This window comes from Malania oleifera, chromosome 9 (assembly GCF_029873635.1).
Source record: "Malania oleifera isolate guangnan ecotype guangnan chromosome 9, ASM2987363v1, whole genome shotgun sequence".
Taxonomy (NCBI): domain Eukaryota; kingdom Viridiplantae; phylum Streptophyta; class Magnoliopsida; order Santalales; family Ximeniaceae; genus Malania; species Malania oleifera.
In genome coordinates, this window is record NC_080425.1 from 25716828 (window position 1) to 25735929 (window position 19102).

Genomic DNA, 19102 nt, shown 5'->3' on the forward strand with positions numbered 1-19102 from the left:
ATCACAAGTGTTTGATGAAGTACATTAAGAGCATGGACTCAAAGATAGAAGATCTGATAAAGATAAGTATATTGAAGAAAGAAGTCAAGATAAACTCAAAGAATGGAAGCAAAAGCATGAAGACTAAGTGTTTAGAATGTATAAGTCTTAAGAAGTCTCATGTAAGTACTTCATAAATTTCAATATAAATGGTTGAAGCTCTTAGGAATCATTATTGACATAGAGACCAATTTTTGAAAACCTTGAAAAATGTTTTTAAATAAGTATCATTTAATTTTTTCCAAGATCAAAGGGATAAAGTGTTGAAAATCAAAGAATTTTTGAAAGTTGTTAGTTCAGGCGACTGACCTTGTTAGATCAACTGAGTGATATTTTTATGCTGAAATAATTGAGCAAACAGAATAGAATCAAGAGACTGGCCTCAAAAGCTCAGGCAACTGACCCCATTATGTGTTTGAAAACTTGCTAAATTATGAAGGATCAGGCGACTGGCTCTATGAATCACAATCGACTGACCTTCATATTTTCAAATTTAAAATAGCAAAGGAAAGTTTCCAAAACTAATTAATTGCCCCCCCCAAACGTTGTGAAAACTTGGGAAACACTCTAAGAAACTTAGGGAATACGAAAATTAACTTTTTATATCTATAAATATATGGTAAACCTAAAGATTAAGCACACCTACAAGCAGCAATCAATCTAAATTCTTTCTACTTTTCAAAGCTACTTTGCTAATATTTTTACTGAAGTACCTGCTGTGTTCTTGCTGATAAAAGCTCACGATTCTTTGATCTTTCACTGAAATTTTCAATCTAAGAAAGAACCCCGGTGATATTTACTCGAGCTTCATCTTTTTATATTGATTATTGATTGAAGTATATTGGTATTCAACTGTACTAATCTGCTCTTATTGAGAGTTCTTCTTATACACTGGTTGTTTCTTGTTTCTTTTGTTATTTTTTGATGATTCAGGGTTGTTGAATCGTTGGCTAACAAGAAGGGGTATTCTTATTAGAGAGGGGTCTCCACCTGACACAGGGAGGTTATAACTTTTCTTAGAAGAAAGTTGGAAAAGAAAATCCTCGCAGCGGTTGCTTGAGGCAAGGACGTAGGCTGCTGACCAAATCTTGTAAAAATCCGATGTCATTCATCTTCTTCCATAAATCTCTTTAAATTTCTGCAAACATATTAACTACGTGGTTGTTTTAAATATTTACAAAAAGTTTGCTGGAAGTTGGGATATTATTGAAAACTGATTTGAATCAAAGAGTTTGATTGGATTAAATTTTCTGTTAAACCTTGAGAGCTGAAATTGTTGAACACACAGTTGATTTAAATATTGTGTGATTATCTCATTTATTTTACAAGACACTTCAGATTTATTTATTGGAACTATTCATTAAAGTTATCATTGTTCATTGTTGAGAAGAAAAATTAATTCTGAAATACTTATCCATTGAAGTACTGAAAATTGAATTGGTAACATCATATTTACATTACAAAAATTATTGATTAATATAGGGTTATATTAAACTAAAGTTCCAAAAAAAATTTTACAAACCCAGTTCACCCCCCCTTAGGAGTATACCTAGATTCTCAATTGGTATCAGAGTGTAGGTTGTAGTAAAGTTCCCAAGAAAATTTTATAAACCCAATTCACCCCCCTCGTAGGAGTATACCTAGATTCTCAATTGGTATCAGAGCATAGGATGTAGTAAATCTTAAACAAGAAACTACATAAAGATCCCTAAGACACACCTAGGTGTATCTCCTTATACTGAGGGTTAATCATCCTTTAGACCACCTATCTTATGCAGTGTTAACTACACCTTTTGGAAACAGTGAATGAGAATATACCTACTAACCATGGATTGAAAAGCTTGGAAAGTTGTCACACATGGTGACCTCATCCCTACTAAAACTGTAGACAATAAAGAAATACTAAAAGAAGAAAAAGAGATGACAGGTAATGACTTAAAGATGCCGCAAATAAACTCAAGTGCAATGAATGCACTATATTGTGCTCTAAGTTTGAATGAGTTCAATAGGATTATGGGATGCAAATCAGCTAAAGAAATTTGGGATAAACTTGAAGTAACTTATGAAGGAACGGTTGATGTAAGAGATAGTAGAATTGATATGCTTACTAGCGAGTATGAAGAGTTGGAATTGGTGTGATCCCAAGAGAGGGGGGGGGGGGGAACTGACTTTTCAGCTAATTTAAACATTTCGCCTATTCACCACATATCATATCCCATTTTAATTATGGTTGTGTATGTAAAATGATTACACTGTAAGTGTGAACATACACGTGCAGCATATCTCATTTAAATAAAGGTGTGCATGCAAATAATTAGAATTATGAATAAACAAGTGTACATGTGCGGAAATTAAAGTACAGTAATTAAATGAGATAAAGAGAGAGCAACACGATATTTGTTATCGAGGTTTGGCCAAACCAACCTACGTCCCCACCTTAGGCATACCCCCCAAGGATTACACTATACCTGCTCACTTAAATGGGTGGAGCAGAAACCGTTTACATTATCTCCTTACGAGGTAAGGAAAACCCCAGCCACACTTTACGGGTGGTGCCAAAACCCATCTCAATTATTAGGCTGAGATCAACTGGTCTCCTTTATGGGGCGGAGACTCCCCAATTCAAATTTCAGGCTGAATTCAACCAGTCTCACTTACGGGGCTGAGACTGCCCAGTTCAATTAATGGGATGAACCCAACTGGTACAATAAAAATCATTTTTTTATATATTAAAATGCTTCTAAATACAAGCATGGATGTACACATTTAAAGCTCAAATACATGCACTCTTTAATGATATGCATTATGCTCAGTAGAGGAAGGGTGTTAATCTAAATAATTATTGCACACATAAACATATGAAAATATCAAAATGATTATTATGTTCTCCAACAAAGATTTTTGCTAATAAAAATGTTTGAAGAATTTGGAGTTTAGGCTCAAAAAAAATATTTGTGCAATAAAGGATTTCTTTCAAAAATGTTTATCAAGAAAAAATAATAGGAAGAATTTTTAAGGTTACTCTCAAAAATGATTTTCAAGATAAAACCTAAGTGAGAGTAAAAGCTATGGATTAACAATATGAATACCCAAAAAAGATAAGTGCTCTATTTCAAAAATTGTTTTTCAAAAATAGAGAGTGAAAGAGAGTAAGAGAGATTAAAACATTTTGCCCCAAAGAAAAAGATTTTGCATTAAAAATGGTTTGGGGGAACTTTGATTAACAAAATAGTTTGAGAGGATTTGGGAGTTAATCAAAGTTTCTAATTTGAGGTTATGAGGGGATATTTATAGATTTTCTGAGAATTATGACCGTTAGGGACATATTAGGGATTTTTAAAATTGTTTAATTAAGTTTTTACCCTAATTACCATGGTAAAACAAGTTAACCCGAGAGGTTCAGTCGCCCGGTCCTTAGGGCTGGTCGCCTGAACAAACACAAGTCTGTTATTGGGTTTGGGTGATTGAATGCAAGTTCGGGTGGCTGAACCTAGGGCGATTTTCCATTCATTTGTGACTTCGAGCGATTGGTCCATGGTTCGGGTTGCCAAACTTCACTATTCGGTAGCTTAGGCCTATTTTGAACTACAAGTTCTGTCGTCCGAGGATAGTGGGAAAATTTAACTTTAAGGTTCGGTCGACCATGGACGGTTAGTTCAAATATGGTTCAGTCGCCCAAGCCTCAATCAACTTGTTGACTTCTTACTAGTTCAATCGACCGAGGTACGTTCGATCGCATGAAGCTTTTTCAAAGTAAATTTAGGTCCAGATTTTGATTAAAAGTTTCCCATGTTCATATAGATATGGCATTTTAGTTCAAGGGATTTTTCATGAAATGTTTGGGAACCTAAGGTCAGACTATGGCCTATGCTTTTTAATTAAGCCCAAAAATCCGACGTCGGTCGACTTTGCAAACTTCATTTTAACTTTAATCTTTGACCATAACCAATTAGTTATTTAAGAGAAAGCTCTTCTGTGAAAGTGTTGGTCCCTAGGGTCAATCTAAGGTCGTCTGAGCAATCAATCGATATCATGCAGATGCATGCATTATTACAAACCAAAGATAAAATTTAAATGAAATACAAATATAATTGTTATGTCTTCTTTTTCTGCTCTTCAGGTTTGCATGGAACAGTCAGGATGATGTGAGCTTTAAGTCCTTTCTGGCTTCCATCTTCCTCTTTTGTGTGTGCATTCCAAATAATGAATCTGTTCAAAATACTAGACACATACATGAGACACTTGTATTTGTTAACATCAAAACAGAGATTGGACTCAAAAAGCCAACATAAAGCCTTTAGGATGAACCCTTATGAGACCATCACTGGCATGTACACTAGTTTCACCCACATACTAAACTCCTTAAATGCTTTAGGGAAAAATTACTCCACATATGAAATGATCCGAAAAATACTTAGAGGACTTCCACCAATATGGGAACCTAAGGTCACAACAATTATGGAATGAAGAAACTTGAAAAACACTTCCTTTGATGAATTAATTGGATCACTTCTCACATATGAGATGACCATAAATGAAAGAAATTATGAAAGTATCAAACAAAAAAAATCAATAGCCCTTAAAGCTGCTAAAGAAAGTTATAGTGAAGAAGAAGAAGATAATGAATTAGACGATGATGATATAGCCCTAATTACTAGGAGACTTGGAAAATTCTTTGAGAAAAATAAGAAATTTACTTGAAAATTCATTGGCTCAAAATATGATAAAGGAGAAACAAGCAAAAAGGAATCCAAGAATGAACCTCCTACATGTTATAATTGCAGAAAGGTTGGACATATAAAACCTAATTGTCCATAGCTTAAGAAAGACGACAAGAAGAAGAAAAAGAAGGCAATGAAAGCTACTACATTGGATGACACAAGTTCAAGTGAATTCGAAAACGAATCAAGTGATCAATATGTGGCAAATCTCTGTTTCATGGCTAAAGATGCTAAGGTAAATTCCTACACTAGCTCATCTAAAGAATCTAGTGATGAATCATGTAGTGACTCATATGAAAGTATGCCTTCATATAGAGAAATTTGGGCTGAACTATTTACTTTGCATAAAAGGTTCATAAGAGTAACCAAAAGAAACTTAGTTTTGAAAGAATAAAAAATGAAATACTCAAGAACCAACTTGAGACTTCAAAATCAGCTGAAAAAGAAAAGAACTCACATATTGATAATCTCATGGATAAAATAAATGAGATGTCTCAAGACTTAGTAAAGCTACAAGTAAATGGTAAAAGTAAAAAGGATTCAGAAATAAGTAACCTTAAAAGTAAAATTAAGGATAAAGAAAAAATCATCTACAATTTCACAAAAGGAAAGGAAAATTTTGAAAAGTTGGTTGGAACACAAAGAATGTCATTAGATAAAGAAGGAATTGGATACAACGGAGTTGAAAACAAGAAGAAAAAGAATCTCTATATGGGATACTTTGTAAAAAAATCAAAACATCATGCTAGCACATCTTCCACAAATGCTTATGAACATACTACTTGCTTCTTGTGCAAAAAAAAGGGACATATAAAGTTTGAATGTCCATTTAAAATGAAAAATTTCAAAATCAGGGAAGTATGGAGAATCAAAACTAAAAATAAACCTGAAATAAAAAGACCTAAGGAGGTTGGGTACCAAAAGTAACACTTTGAACCCTTCTTGTAGGTGTGCTTTAGGACCACTCCATCAAAATACAAATGGTACTTGGACAGCAGGTGTTCAAAACACATGACGAGAGACAAATCAAAATTTACCACACTTATGCAAAAAGAGGGTGGATATGTCACCTTTGGCGACAATGCTAAAGGCAAAATTATCGGTATTGGAAAAGTAGGTAAAGAACCCTCTTTAACCATTGATAATGTTCCACTAGTAGATGAGTTAAAACATAATCTACTTAGTATAAGTCAATTAAGTGATAAAGGCTTTGACATAATCTTTAAACAAGACAAATGCATAGTCGAAAATCGAGAAAAACATGATGTGTTGTTCACTGCTAACATGGTTGATAATGTATATTGTATAAACTTTGAAAATCTAATATCTCAAGAAATCACATGCTTAACAGCCATAAATGAAGCTAGTTGGCTATGGCATAGAAGACTAGGACACGCTAGTATGGATTTGTTATCTAAATTAGTTAAAAAGAAATTAGTCAAAGGTATGCCTAGCACAAAGTTCATAAAAGACAAAATTTGTGACTCTTGCCAGCTTGGAAAACAAACTAAGACAAGTTTTAAAAAGAAGAAACATATTTCCACTAGTAGGCCCTTAGTGGAACACAAATTTTAGAAGGAAAGTAATATGCTTTCGTCATTGTTGATGAGTACTCCAGGTTTACTTGGGTACTCTTCTTAGCCTCCAAAGATGAAGCTTGCAAGATATTAATTAACTTATGCAAAAGACTCCAAAATGAAAAAGGGTATGAAGTTCTAAATATTCAAAGTGATAAAGGAAGAGAATTTAAAAATAAAGAAGTTGATATATTTTGTAATGAACATGGAATAAATCACAAATTTTCAGCACCTCAAACTCTTCAACAAAATGGAGTCGTTGAAAGGAAGAATATGACTCTTCAAGAAATGGCTAGAACCATGGTTAATGAACATAAATTACCTAAGTATTTTTGGGTTGAAGCAGTAAATATCGCATGTTATGTGATGAATAGAGTTTCCATAAGATCAAGGCGAGATAAGACCCCCTATGAACTATGGAAAAGAAGACGACCTAACATATCTTATTTTCATGTATTTGGATATAAGTGTTTTGTATTGAATGATAAAGAAGACTTAGGAAGATTTGATGTAAAATCAGACAAAGGAATTGTCCTAGGGTATGCATTAAATAGTAAAGCATTTAGAATTTGCAAAAAAACGAATGCTCACAATCATAGAATCAATACATGTAGCCTTTGATGAGGCAAATCCATTCACTAAAACAATTGATATTAAGGAAGCTGAAATAATACAAAAAGTAGAAGACTTAGAAATTAAAGAAATAAAAGATGAGAACAATGAATCAACCTCAAATGATGGACCTACCGATAAATCTGAACTACCTAAAGAATGGAAGTTTGTAAGAAATCACCCAAAAGACCAAATCATTGGTGAACCTTCACGTGGTATGTCCACTAGATCCTCATTGAAAAATCTATGTAAATATTATGCATTTCTATCTCAAGAAGAACCCTAGAGTATAGAAGAAATCTTAAGTGATGATTCTTGGATAATAGCTATGCAAGAAGAATTAAATCTGTTTGAAAGAAGTAAAGTATAAAAATTAGTTCCTAGACCCGACGACCATTCAGAAATAAGAACCAAATGGGTATTTAGGAATAAAAAGGATGAAAACAGAATTGTAGTGTGTAACAAGGTTAGCTTATTGCTTAAGGATATAATCAAGAAGAAAGAATAGACTATGATGAGACCTTTGCTCTTATAACTAGAATGGAAGTCATAAGAATGTTATTAGCCTATGCATCTCACAAAGAATTTAAACTCTATCAAATAGATGTGAAGAGTGCATTCTCAAATGGATTTATAAATGAAGAAGTCTATGTGGCACAACCTCTATGTTTTAAGGATACTCATAACCTTAATAATGTGTTTAGATTTAAAAAAAAGCACTATACGGACTAAAACAAGCCCCTAGAGCTTGGTATGAACGGTTGAGTAGATTTCTATTGGATAATGGCTTTTCTAGAAGAAAAAGTGGACAATACATTATTTATTAAATCTAAAATTGAAGATATGCTTATTATTCAAATCTATGTGGATGATATCATTTTTGGTGCTACAAACGAAGATTTATGTAAAGATTTTGCACAGTGTATGCAAGATGAATTTGAAATGAGTATGATGGGAGAATTGACTTCCTAGGACTTCAGATTAAGCAAGCTAAAAATGGAACCTTCATAAATCAATCAAAATATATAAGAGATATGCTTAAGAAGTTTGATATGGAAGGTAGCAAACCTATAGGAACCCCAATGAGTACGTCTATAAGTCTTGATAAGGATGAAAAAGGAAAACCGGTAGATATGAAATATTACTAAGGCATGATAGGAAGTCTACTATATTTGATCGCTAGTAGACCAGAAATTATCTTTAGTGTATGCAAGTGTGCCCGATTTTAGGCAATCCCTAAGGTATCTCACCAAAAAGCCGTCAAAAGAATCTTAAGATATTTAATAGGTACTATTGACTTGGGTCCATGGTATCCTAAGGACACTGGCTTTGAAATGATCAGCTATTCGGATGCTTATTATGCTGGATGTAAAATTTATAGAAAAAGCACAAGTGGTACTTGCCACTTTCTAGGAAGATCTCTCATGTCTTGGTTCTCTAAGAAACAAAATTTAATAACTTTATCTACTATCGAAGCTGAATATGTGGCAGCAGGTAGCTATTGTGTACAAACTCTCTACATGAAGCAACAATTAAAAGATTCCAATTTGGAATATTCAGCTATACCTATAAAGTGTGATAATATCAATGCCATAAATATTTCCAAAAATCTCATATAACACTCAAGAACCCAGCATATAGACATAAGACATCACTTCTTAAGGGATCATATGCAAAAAGAAGACATCTTACTTGAATTTGTAAATACAAGTGATCAATGTGCTGATATATTTACAAAACCTTTTCCAGAGGATAGACTTATCTCTATAAGACAGGAACTAGGCATATTACACAAAAGAGAAGTTGTTTAAAAATAAAATTGGATGTGTAGCCAAGAATATATTGAAAGGCAAGTGAGGTCAGGCGATTGAAAAATAAGTTACAGTCGACTGAACTTTCTCTGACTTTCTCAGTTTTCAGGATTAGTAAAGTCAGGCAACTGATCCTTTAAGTTTCAGTCGACTAACTCGCTACTGTTTGGGTAAAATTAAAATGCGCTAAAATTGTCAGGTGACTGACCCTCGAATCATTCGACTGACTGATGGTGCTTTAAATACTGAACATGCACAAAACCCCAACTTTTCAAAACCCTAGGCACCTAACCCTGTTTCTTTCTTCACCTCCACCTATTCTCCTTCGGTTCTAAGTTCTCTTTCACTCACAATCCTCCGTTTAATCTTTGAAGAACATCATCCTACTTCATTCTCATCAGATTTTAAAGGATGAAAAATACAGTAACAAAAGGTATTGACTCTATGAGTCCAATCCGATTTTTATAATGACAAATCACTTGGTATTTGATCTGTGCATTGAGTTTGTGAACAGGAACTATATTAAGTATGCACGGAAGGATAATGAGTCATGGAAGCCTTAAAGTAAAGCATACATATCTTGCTAAGATCCATGGAACTCAAAGAGTATGAGAATCAAGATGCAAGCGACAAAGTTCAAGAACATCTTGGGAATGGGTACTTAGAACTCATGTATTTATGTTTTCGTATGAATTAATTTGAGGCTCAACATATACCTTAGAATGTCTTTAGGACTCATGCATTTCATGGACATCTTTAGGGAACATTCATGGACTTAGAAATATTGTTAAAACCTTGGAAAATGCTTTTATAAAAGAGCCAAGAAAGAGAGCAAATCAGAATTTTGAATTAGAAAGGAAAAATTCAAGAAATGGCCACTTCGGTAGCCTAAACTCAACCTTAGTTGCCTGAAGAATTTCTTTAGGAGCCTAAAGATTAAGTTCGGTAGTCTAAAGAATTAATGGTGAAATAGAACCTGGCCGAGGCACTTCGGTAGCATGAAGTCAACCTGAGGCGCTTGAATTGGTACTTAAGGAGCCTAAACTCAACTTTAGTAGCCTGAACTTGTGGGAAAACTTAAAAATCAGATTTTTATTAAAAGGACTCGCGAGCTATCTCTTTGATCCAACGGTTGAGATCAATTCTAAGGGTAAAGCACCTATATATACATCATTTAAACCCTAGTGTGAGCTAAGACCAAAGAGAAGATCAATGTAAAGAGAAGAATACATATTACTGAAAGAATTTTGAGAAACTTGCTCTTTTTGCTATACAATTGCCTACACTTCAACTTCTACTCATCGAGCTTGGGCAAATCAACTTTGAATCTCGAAGGGAACTCATTTACTCATCTGGTTTTTCATTCTAGTGTTGAGGTTTGATCATTCAAGTTACTATTTTCAAGAGTTTCTCATCTCATCACTTGTTATTGAATATCGTTAGAAAAATTGATCTTGAGTGTGCATATACATATAAAGATTGCCTTTGACAAGATCATTACTTGAGAAAGTTTTAGCTATTGGTTGACTGGTTTCTTGATTCAAGAGTATATATATATATATATATATTTTTCATAGAGCTTATCATTGCAAAATCTACTTTGGAATATTTGTTAAGAAGTTGATCCTGAGTGTGCATATAATAAATCATTTTTGAGAAATTTATCACTTGAGAAGAGCTCTAGTTGTTGATTAAATAGTTTTGGTTCAAGTGAGTTTTTCATTCAAAAACTTGATATTTTTAATATTACAAATCTACTTATTTGAATATTCTAGGTGTTCATGACGATATATTATTGAAGGATATTCTCTGAAATATATTACATTAGGGCTTTGATCTTTGGTATACATATCATATATATATTTGCATACTACAAAGATCATGTTATAATTGAATATTTGAAAGAAAGCGTTTTGATCTTGATTGATCTAATATTCAAGATAAAGTTTTTGAATAAGTTCACATAAGATATAATTGTGCATTTTCGCGAAGTGAACTAGAACCCTAATATTCTCCAAAGTGTTTAAATATATCATTACTTGGGAGTTTTTGGTTAAAGAGAGAAATTGTGAATTGAAGCATATCATTCATAAAAAATTGTATTGTTTCATTCATACTGAGCTTCAAGTTTCATCATATGATTATGTACTAGGATTTTGAATTGTACTCACTAACTTTGTTAGAAGCAATATTGAGTGTTTTGCATATTAAATTGTATTCAAGGTTCGGTTTGTGAACCGGGTTTTGAGGAGAGAGTTGTATCTCTTGTAAGCAGCGAATTAGGAGGGAGTTGTACCTCTTGTAAGCAGCGGATTAGGAGAGAGTTGTACCTTTTGTAAGTAGCAGAGTAGGAGGGAGTTGTACCTCTTGTAAGTAGCGGATTGTAAGGGAAGCTCCGTCCCAATTTAAGGAGCAGATATTTTAGTGAAATCCTTAAATGGTTGCTCAAGGCAAGGACGTAGGCCGAGTTGGCTGAAGCTCGTAAAAACTGCATTTTTCTTCTCTTTTCCCTTTACTTTTTACTTTCAGCACTGCATTTAAATTGCTCATATTATATGGGTAGGTTGAATAACATTGCATACAATTAATTGGGTAATAAGAACTCATTGGTAAATTGAATTTGTTTTTGTTATAAATCCCTCAGATTGGTTTGTTAAATATACAAGTTGGGATTAAGTAGTAAATAGATTCAAAGAATTTTAAAATACCCAATTCACCCCCCCTCTTGGGATTACACCTAATTCAACAAAAGGTTCTACTTCGGGAAAGGATGACAACAACAATATCAAGAGGTGGCTTGTAGCTCCACACACGAAGCGGCTATATAAGGAGAATCTTCATTCAACTAAACCTATTCTTGGTAAGGTCCTAGACACGACTTTATTTGAAGAAGACTTTCCCAACATGTTACCCATATTTAGAACCTTAGGATGGAAAATGTTTATTACTTATCAGGCTAAAGGACTATATATGAACTTAGTCAAAAAAATTTATGTGAATATGGTTGAAAAAGACACAGTAACCATTACCAAAGTCATGGGAAAAGCAATTGCACTTACACCACAGACCTTAATAACAATTTTCAATATCCGACAAGGTGAGTTTGAGTGTCCATCTTTGGGACAATCTTGGATTAATGCAATAGATTTCGCCCTTGAAGAATTTCTACCATTGGTCATGACTGAGGAACCTATCTATTTTGGTCGTCCTCCATTATACAAACAACTTAATCTTTAGGCACAAATCTTACAGAAGTTGATTACGTACAACATTTTGCCTCAAGTAGGATCACACGACTACATTTCATATTTAGATTTTTTTTTCATGCGGTGCTTACTCAAAGGGAAAAATCTTGATTTACCAAGCTTAATTCTAAAAAGGATGATCTCTAGAACAGAAGCCCGCAGAGTAATTCTTTCATATGGTGGCACTTTGAATCTCATATTTTCTCATCTAAACATCACTTCTCCATATGAATTTTTCATCAAGTGAACCCATTATGATCTCTTTTCATCCACTACATTTAAGAAAATGGGTTATGAAAAACTTGATGAAGTTTGGTTTCCTAAATATAATCGTAGATGCTTGCAGGTTCAGGAACAACAACAACCAGTTCAACAACTAGCTCCGCAACCTGCTCCTCAAGTTGGTGATGCACCTTCATGGTTCCTTGCTTATCATCAATAGTTCACTGATTTTACTGGAGAAATGCGATCTAGACTTAGTACACTTGAGAACAATTTTGCATCTCTTCAAGTTAACTACTCTTCATTGGATTAATGGCTTGGTCATATTGAATAGCATATAGCTGGTTCTTCACGAGGAAAGGACCCAATGGAGATAAGTGAAGTTGGATCAGAAGAAGAAGGAGATGAAGAAGAAACTGAAGATGATGAAGAAAATGAAGCAAGAGATGCTTATTATTTGATTTTTGTTTTCATAGACTTGTAGTTGACATTTGTATTTCAGATATTTGCTTTGTATCTTTGCTGTTGTTTTTTGGACTCCTTGCTTACAACATGATGAAAGTTATTATTTGTTTTGTGCAAATGCTGCTCTATGCATTAGATTGTATGTGTTTATTGTCACTCTTCTCTTTTTGAATGATATCAAAAGAGGGAGAACTTTTGAGCAAAACTGAAGCACAACTAAGATATACACAACTGAGATATATATTGCTCATATACACTGTTGATACTATGAATTGAAAAATATACTTATCATTGATGATCTTGAAACTATGCTTATTGTAAGAGGGAGTCTTCTTAAGGTTTACTCATTTTTTTCTTCTTATTTTTCATCATCAAAAAGGGGGAGATTGTTGGCTTAACAATCTCCTTATTGATTATTGATTGAAGTATATTGCTATTCAACTGTACTAATATGCTCTTGTTGAGACACAAGTTGTTTCTTGTTTCTCTTGTTATTTTTTGACGATTCAGGGTTGTTGAATCCTTGGCTAACATGAAGTGATATTCTTGTTAGAGAGGGGTCTCCACCTAATACGGAGATGTTGTAACTTTTCCTGGAAGAAAGTTGGAAAGGAAAATCCTCACAGCAGCTGCTTAAGGCAAGGACGTAGGTTGTTGGTCGAACCTTGTAAAAATTCAGTGTTATTCTCCTTCTTCCCTAAATCTCTTTAAATTTATGCAAACATATTAACTGTGAGGTTGTTTTAAATATTTACTAAAAGTTTGCTGGAAGTTAGGAAATTATTGAAAACTGATTTGAATCAAGGAGTTTGATTGGATTAAATTTTCTATTAAACCTTGAGAGCTGAAATTGTTGAATACACAGTTGATTTAAATATTGTGTAATTATTTCATTTATTTTACATGACACTTCAGATTGATTTATTGGAACTATTCATTCAAATTATCATTGTTCATTGTTGAGAAGAAAAATTAATTCTGAAATTCTTATGCATTGAAGTATTGAAAATTGAATTGGTAACATCATATTAATATAGGGTTATATTAAACTAAAGTTCCAAAGAAAATTTTATAAACCCAATTCACCCCCCTCTTGGGAGTATACCTAGATTCTCAAATAGTCTAAAATTTAGGTAGTTTGCTTTGGCACCCATTCTTCTTTGGGTCCCAAGGGGTTGGTCTTCTTTACTACCCATTCTAGCTTTCTTTCTTTGCCTTTTGCACCTCTAAAAGGGCAAGAATAATGAAGGTGACCTTTCCTTTCACAATACAAGTAAGTTTTGTTTGCATGTGAAGGTTTTGTCTAATTAATCCTATTTTTACTTGACGAGTTATTATTATGGGATTTAAAGGAGGAACCATAAATTAAATTCTTTTTGTAAGATCTAATTCTTTGGGTTCCTAAGGGCTTATTAAGGTTTTCTTTTCTATAAATCATTTTTCCATAATCTTTCATTTTTCTTTTTCAAGAAGATATTTTCTTTTAAGGTATTTCTGATTGAATTTGTAAAGTACACTCCTTATTTTTCCTTTTAAAGGAACTATTTTCTTCTTTCATGATGGAACAAAACAAGATTCCTTTTGTTTGCATTTTGACTATTTATCTTCCAAATTTTTGTTCTTTTTTTTTTTTTTTTTTTTTATCACAACTAATTTTTCGTACAACTTAGTGCATGTGATCTCTAATTCATCATAGGTAAGTTCATCGTGCACCCAATAAATACAAAGTAAATCATGCACAAGATTAATTGAAGAGAAGGGAGGAAAAGCTTAACACTGATGTTTAACATGGTTCGGCCCCTCGCCTATGTCCATGCCTTGAGTCACACCCAAGGTTTCCACAATCCACTAAACAAACTCATTCACCAGTGGAAAAGCCTTTACACCATAGGAACAAATCCCTTAATGCTCACCAAGAGCCTTCATACAGTTCACCAAGAACCACCTTTTTGCAACAAATGGAAAAAAAATGATTTACAAATACAATGGTCCTTGAATGAGCTGAAATTTGAAACAATAAAATCCACACACTACTCTCTCAAAGTAATGTATCACACCAAGATTGAAGAGCAAGAGAGAAGTTGAGCACAAAGATGATGAACTAATTGAAGTGTGCTTGCAACTAATATATATTTACTAAGATTGATCTTTAAACAAGCCTTTGGACTTGTATTTATAGGAAGAGGGACAAACTAGCTGTTTTATGGCCGTTGGGTATTTAATATAATAAGATACTTTGAAAACTAGTCGTTTTCTGCTCGTTGGAGTTCTGTTTCTAACGCAAACCGTCGATGGTTTTTTTGAAACTGTCGACTATTTTCCCCTTCTTATCTATGAAAGTCTTCAACTTTAAAATTGTGGGATTTTTTCTTAAGTTTTCGTAGATACCAAGATTGCCCTTTTTGCATTCTTCTAACAAAAGTTATGCTCTAAATACTGAAGGGTGTTCAAAAAATTTAAGAGGTGCATAAATGATGTTTTAAACCCAACCAGGACCAAGTTTTTAAACGATTATAACACTAATATGATTTAAAACTTGTCCCATATAAAAATACATTTGAGTAAAAGATATTTTTATAAAACTCTTGTTTTGACTTTGAAAACTCATAAGTCCTGAACTTATGATTTGGTGACATCCTATATACTCATATGAACTAATACGCATATGCAATTTGATGATTTCTATAAATCTATATATATATATATATATATATATATATATATATATATATATATATAACTATGAAAACTTCCCTTATTGGTTGTATGTCATGATTTAACCCCTTATGACAGAGTTGTGTAGCCCGTAAGTAGGACTTAACACTGGTTGGCCCACTAGGATAAGTCAACTGAACCTCTATCATTAGATAGGCCACCTCAACCCAGATTACTAGGGAGCCTGCAATCCCTCCAAGGCACGGTAACTGATACCTCCTTCGTCAAACCGGTCGCCTCGACCTACAATAGTGGTGAGGCTGCAATCCTTCCCAAGGCACGGTTGACTACTTATAAATCCACACACCATCTACGATATGTGGTTGCACTCTAATTTGAATTAGTTACGGTACCGTGCTTTGAATACTTATTTGAATCTGTTCCATCAGGGTTTGATACTGTATAATACTAATATATATAATTATCTTACTATTTTACCATGATTCTGATACAACTGAAATAACCATAACATTATATAAACTAATCTGAATAAACTGTAATAATTGAATATCTGAGATATTAGAATAACTGAATTATCTGAATGACAGAAATATCTAACTAGCTGAAATAACTGAATGTTACGATTATGAAATCTGTATATCATTGTATTTTAAAAATGCTGTAAAATATAGGTTTTTGTACGTATACTGTAAATCATGGTATTTTGAAAAACTATATAAACTCTGTACTGATGTAATATTAACTTATGCCACATGACTAAATAAATGAAAACCCCTGTACCGAAATCTGTATTTACTGATAATAAAAGTAATTTATAATCTGTAGAATTTTCCCTTAAACATATATATATTTTATTGATAAAATTCTAAAAATTACCAGCATAGCATATTTCCCTTACCTAACTGGCTAGGAGATCTGACTCCAATTTTATTCCTACGTAAGCAAAATAACAAACACAAAATCTTGAAATATATATGTATATATATATATATATATATATATATATATATATATATTTTTTCCTAATTCAGTCAACTCAAACTTAGGATAATAACTATACTCATATTTTTTCCAAGCTCACATATCCATAAAATTCTAAACTATTAATTTATTTATCAACATTACCTGAGTTCCTGGGAGAATACCTGTTGGAATCCTTAACCCATGCCTGTGGTGTTTGGAAACCCAAACCCTGAAATTATAACACCCTAATTTAATCAATTCAAACACAAGTATATTTTCATCTAATACAAAATCTGGGTTCAAAAAAGTCTGAGAAATATAAAACCCTACTTACCTTGATTTTGGGATGGTGCCTAAACTTCTCAAATCAAAATTTCATTCCAGTTAATGAAATTAGGAATAGCTTCCCAAGAGGGGAGGGGGGGTGAATTGGCTTTTAAAAATTTCTTTTAACTTCTTTTAAGAATCCTTAACTTCTTTAAACACTTAACCAATTCTTTAACTTGTTTGTTTAATTTCACCAATCACACAAGAACTTAGTTCTTTTGTCTAATCAATAACACAATTAAACAACCAATCAATTAAACACAATCTTCAAACCAAACAATCAATTTAATTGCCAAATACAAGTTAAACATCAAACAACCAAACCAAGATATAAAGTTTTTAGCACTTTGGTAATATAAAATCTTGAGATTGCTTGTTTGTTTATATAAGCCCCGTGATTATGAATTTAAAAACCTTGTGAAGAATGTAATTTAATATTCAACAATCCTTTCACAAACAAAATAAAGCTTTTGTAGTAAGCCCTAGATATAAATTTTAATCAAGCCCTGTATATATGGATTTGCTTAATATGATGTTCAATACAACATTCAATCACTCTTTCCAAATATTCAAAACTCAAATAAACCTTTAGTTAATTTATCTTTGAGTGTTTAACCAAGAAACGTACTCCCGTATGGTTTCCGCAAGATATGGTTTCACCAACGTACTCCCTTTCGGTTTCTGCAACCCAAATCAAAATTAATCTTTAAGTTTACTTGATTTCCAAGTATGCGTAGTATATTTGATTTTCAATTTAAATCATCCACTCAAATTTAAATATGTACTGAAAATAAAAATAGGGAAAGAAAGAGTGAGACGGAGATTTTTACGAGGTTCGGCTTATACCCAGCCTACGTCCTCGCCTTTGGTAAACCACCAAAGGATTCACTAAACCTATTCCGTTGACGAGTGGAACAAAGCCGATTACAACATTCCTTGGTTAAGGCTATAGCCTACCTTCTCCAAACGATATTCCCTCGTTCGGTCACTCCTTACATAGGCTAGAGTCCGCCTCTCTAAGCAATATCCCCTTGCTTAGCCAACGATCCAAACACCTTGGAACGTCAATGAACTACAAGAAACATAAGATAAAATCTGCGTACAAGTGTACTCTCTCAAAGAGCAAGTTAGTACAATTTCAGCACTATATATTTAAATGTAAAATATCAATAGGAAATAGAATGAAGCTCAAGTATAGAATTCACCAATATCCTTCTTAGAAGAGGATTAGCAGTAGGAATTCAAAGGAAGAAGGATCAGCACTTCAGAATTCTCAGTAAAAGAATTTTTCAATGAGTGAGCAAGAGAACTTAGGAAGAACAAGAGTACTTTCAGCTCCTCAAAACAAAATTTTCAATTCTTAGGTTTTCTCTCTTTTTTTTGTTTTGTTTTGTTTTGTTTTGAAAAACCATGTATTTATAGGCTTTCAAACTTGCAAAAGTTTCCTTAAAGAATTTCCCTATTTATTAGAATATTTAAGGTTCAAATGACTATAATTTAAAACATTAGAATTTTAAAAATTTGCCCGTTGAATAGTGTTTAAATGTCTGACAGAAGTGACCATTTTTAGTGTTTTGGCCATAACTTTTTCTGTATAACTCCAAATTAGGTGTTCTTGGTGTCAAAAGAAAGTTAGGAGAAAATCCTACAACTTTCATGTTTATCACTCTTTAAAATAATGAGATTTTGATAGATAAAAAATTCACCTCAATGCGGCTATATAAAAACTGACAGCATTTGGGAAAAACTCTTTTTGGTGCTTTTTATTCCAAAATGATTCTAACCTTTTTAAAATAATTTTTGACCTTATAAAAATATTATTTAGGTATTTTAAAAAGTATCTAGGTCTAAGAAGTTAACCTAAGAGCTTTAAAATATTTCGAACGATATTTTAAACATTAAAGCACTTAATTGAGACTTCTAAAATATTAACATTTTAAGTTCTTGAGTCTTCATGCTTTGTCCTTGGATTGAATCCATTTTTTCTTCAAGCTTCCATATTCTTTAAGCTTTCTTACTTTGCCTTTCTTTGGATCTTTTGACTTTAATATGCCTTGGCTTTCAACAACTTACTCATGTCCTCATGTTCTTCAACAAGTAATTTATGTCTTGGCTCATTTAAGCTTCATTTGATCCTTGTGAGCACTTTGACCTTGCTTCCATCATATATGATCCTTGTGGGCACTTTGACCTTACTTTCACATATATGAACCCTGAAATATCATTACTCACACAAATACATTAAATTTCACTTGTTTATTAGCATCAAAACAAGATAACAAGATTTTAAGCCTTGTAAGGCCAACAATTACCACTTGTCAGGATCAAGCCCTACTGGTTCTTCTAAAACCAATTGGTGGTAGAAGGGGCACAACCTTTTCCTTTAAATGGCAGCGCAGAGCCCCGCACTAAGCGTTAGGTGGACATGAGGGGCTGCACCAATT

General features: G+C 33.0%; 1 protein-coding gene across 1 annotated transcript in view; it reads left to right on the forward strand.

Moving 5' to 3' along the window:
* LOC131164711 (protein trichome birefringence-like 12) overlaps positions 1 to 1292 on the forward strand; it is a 32215-nt gene extending 30923 nt beyond the window's left edge. The window contains exon 5 of the mRNA XM_058122128.1: positions 973 to 1292. Coding sequence (XP_057978111.1) covers positions 973 to 981 — 9 coding nt within the window. The 3' untranslated portion in view covers positions 982 to 1292. The remainder of the gene's footprint in view (positions 1 to 972) is intronic.
* The last annotated feature ends 17810 nt before the right edge of the window (positions 1293 to 19102 follow it).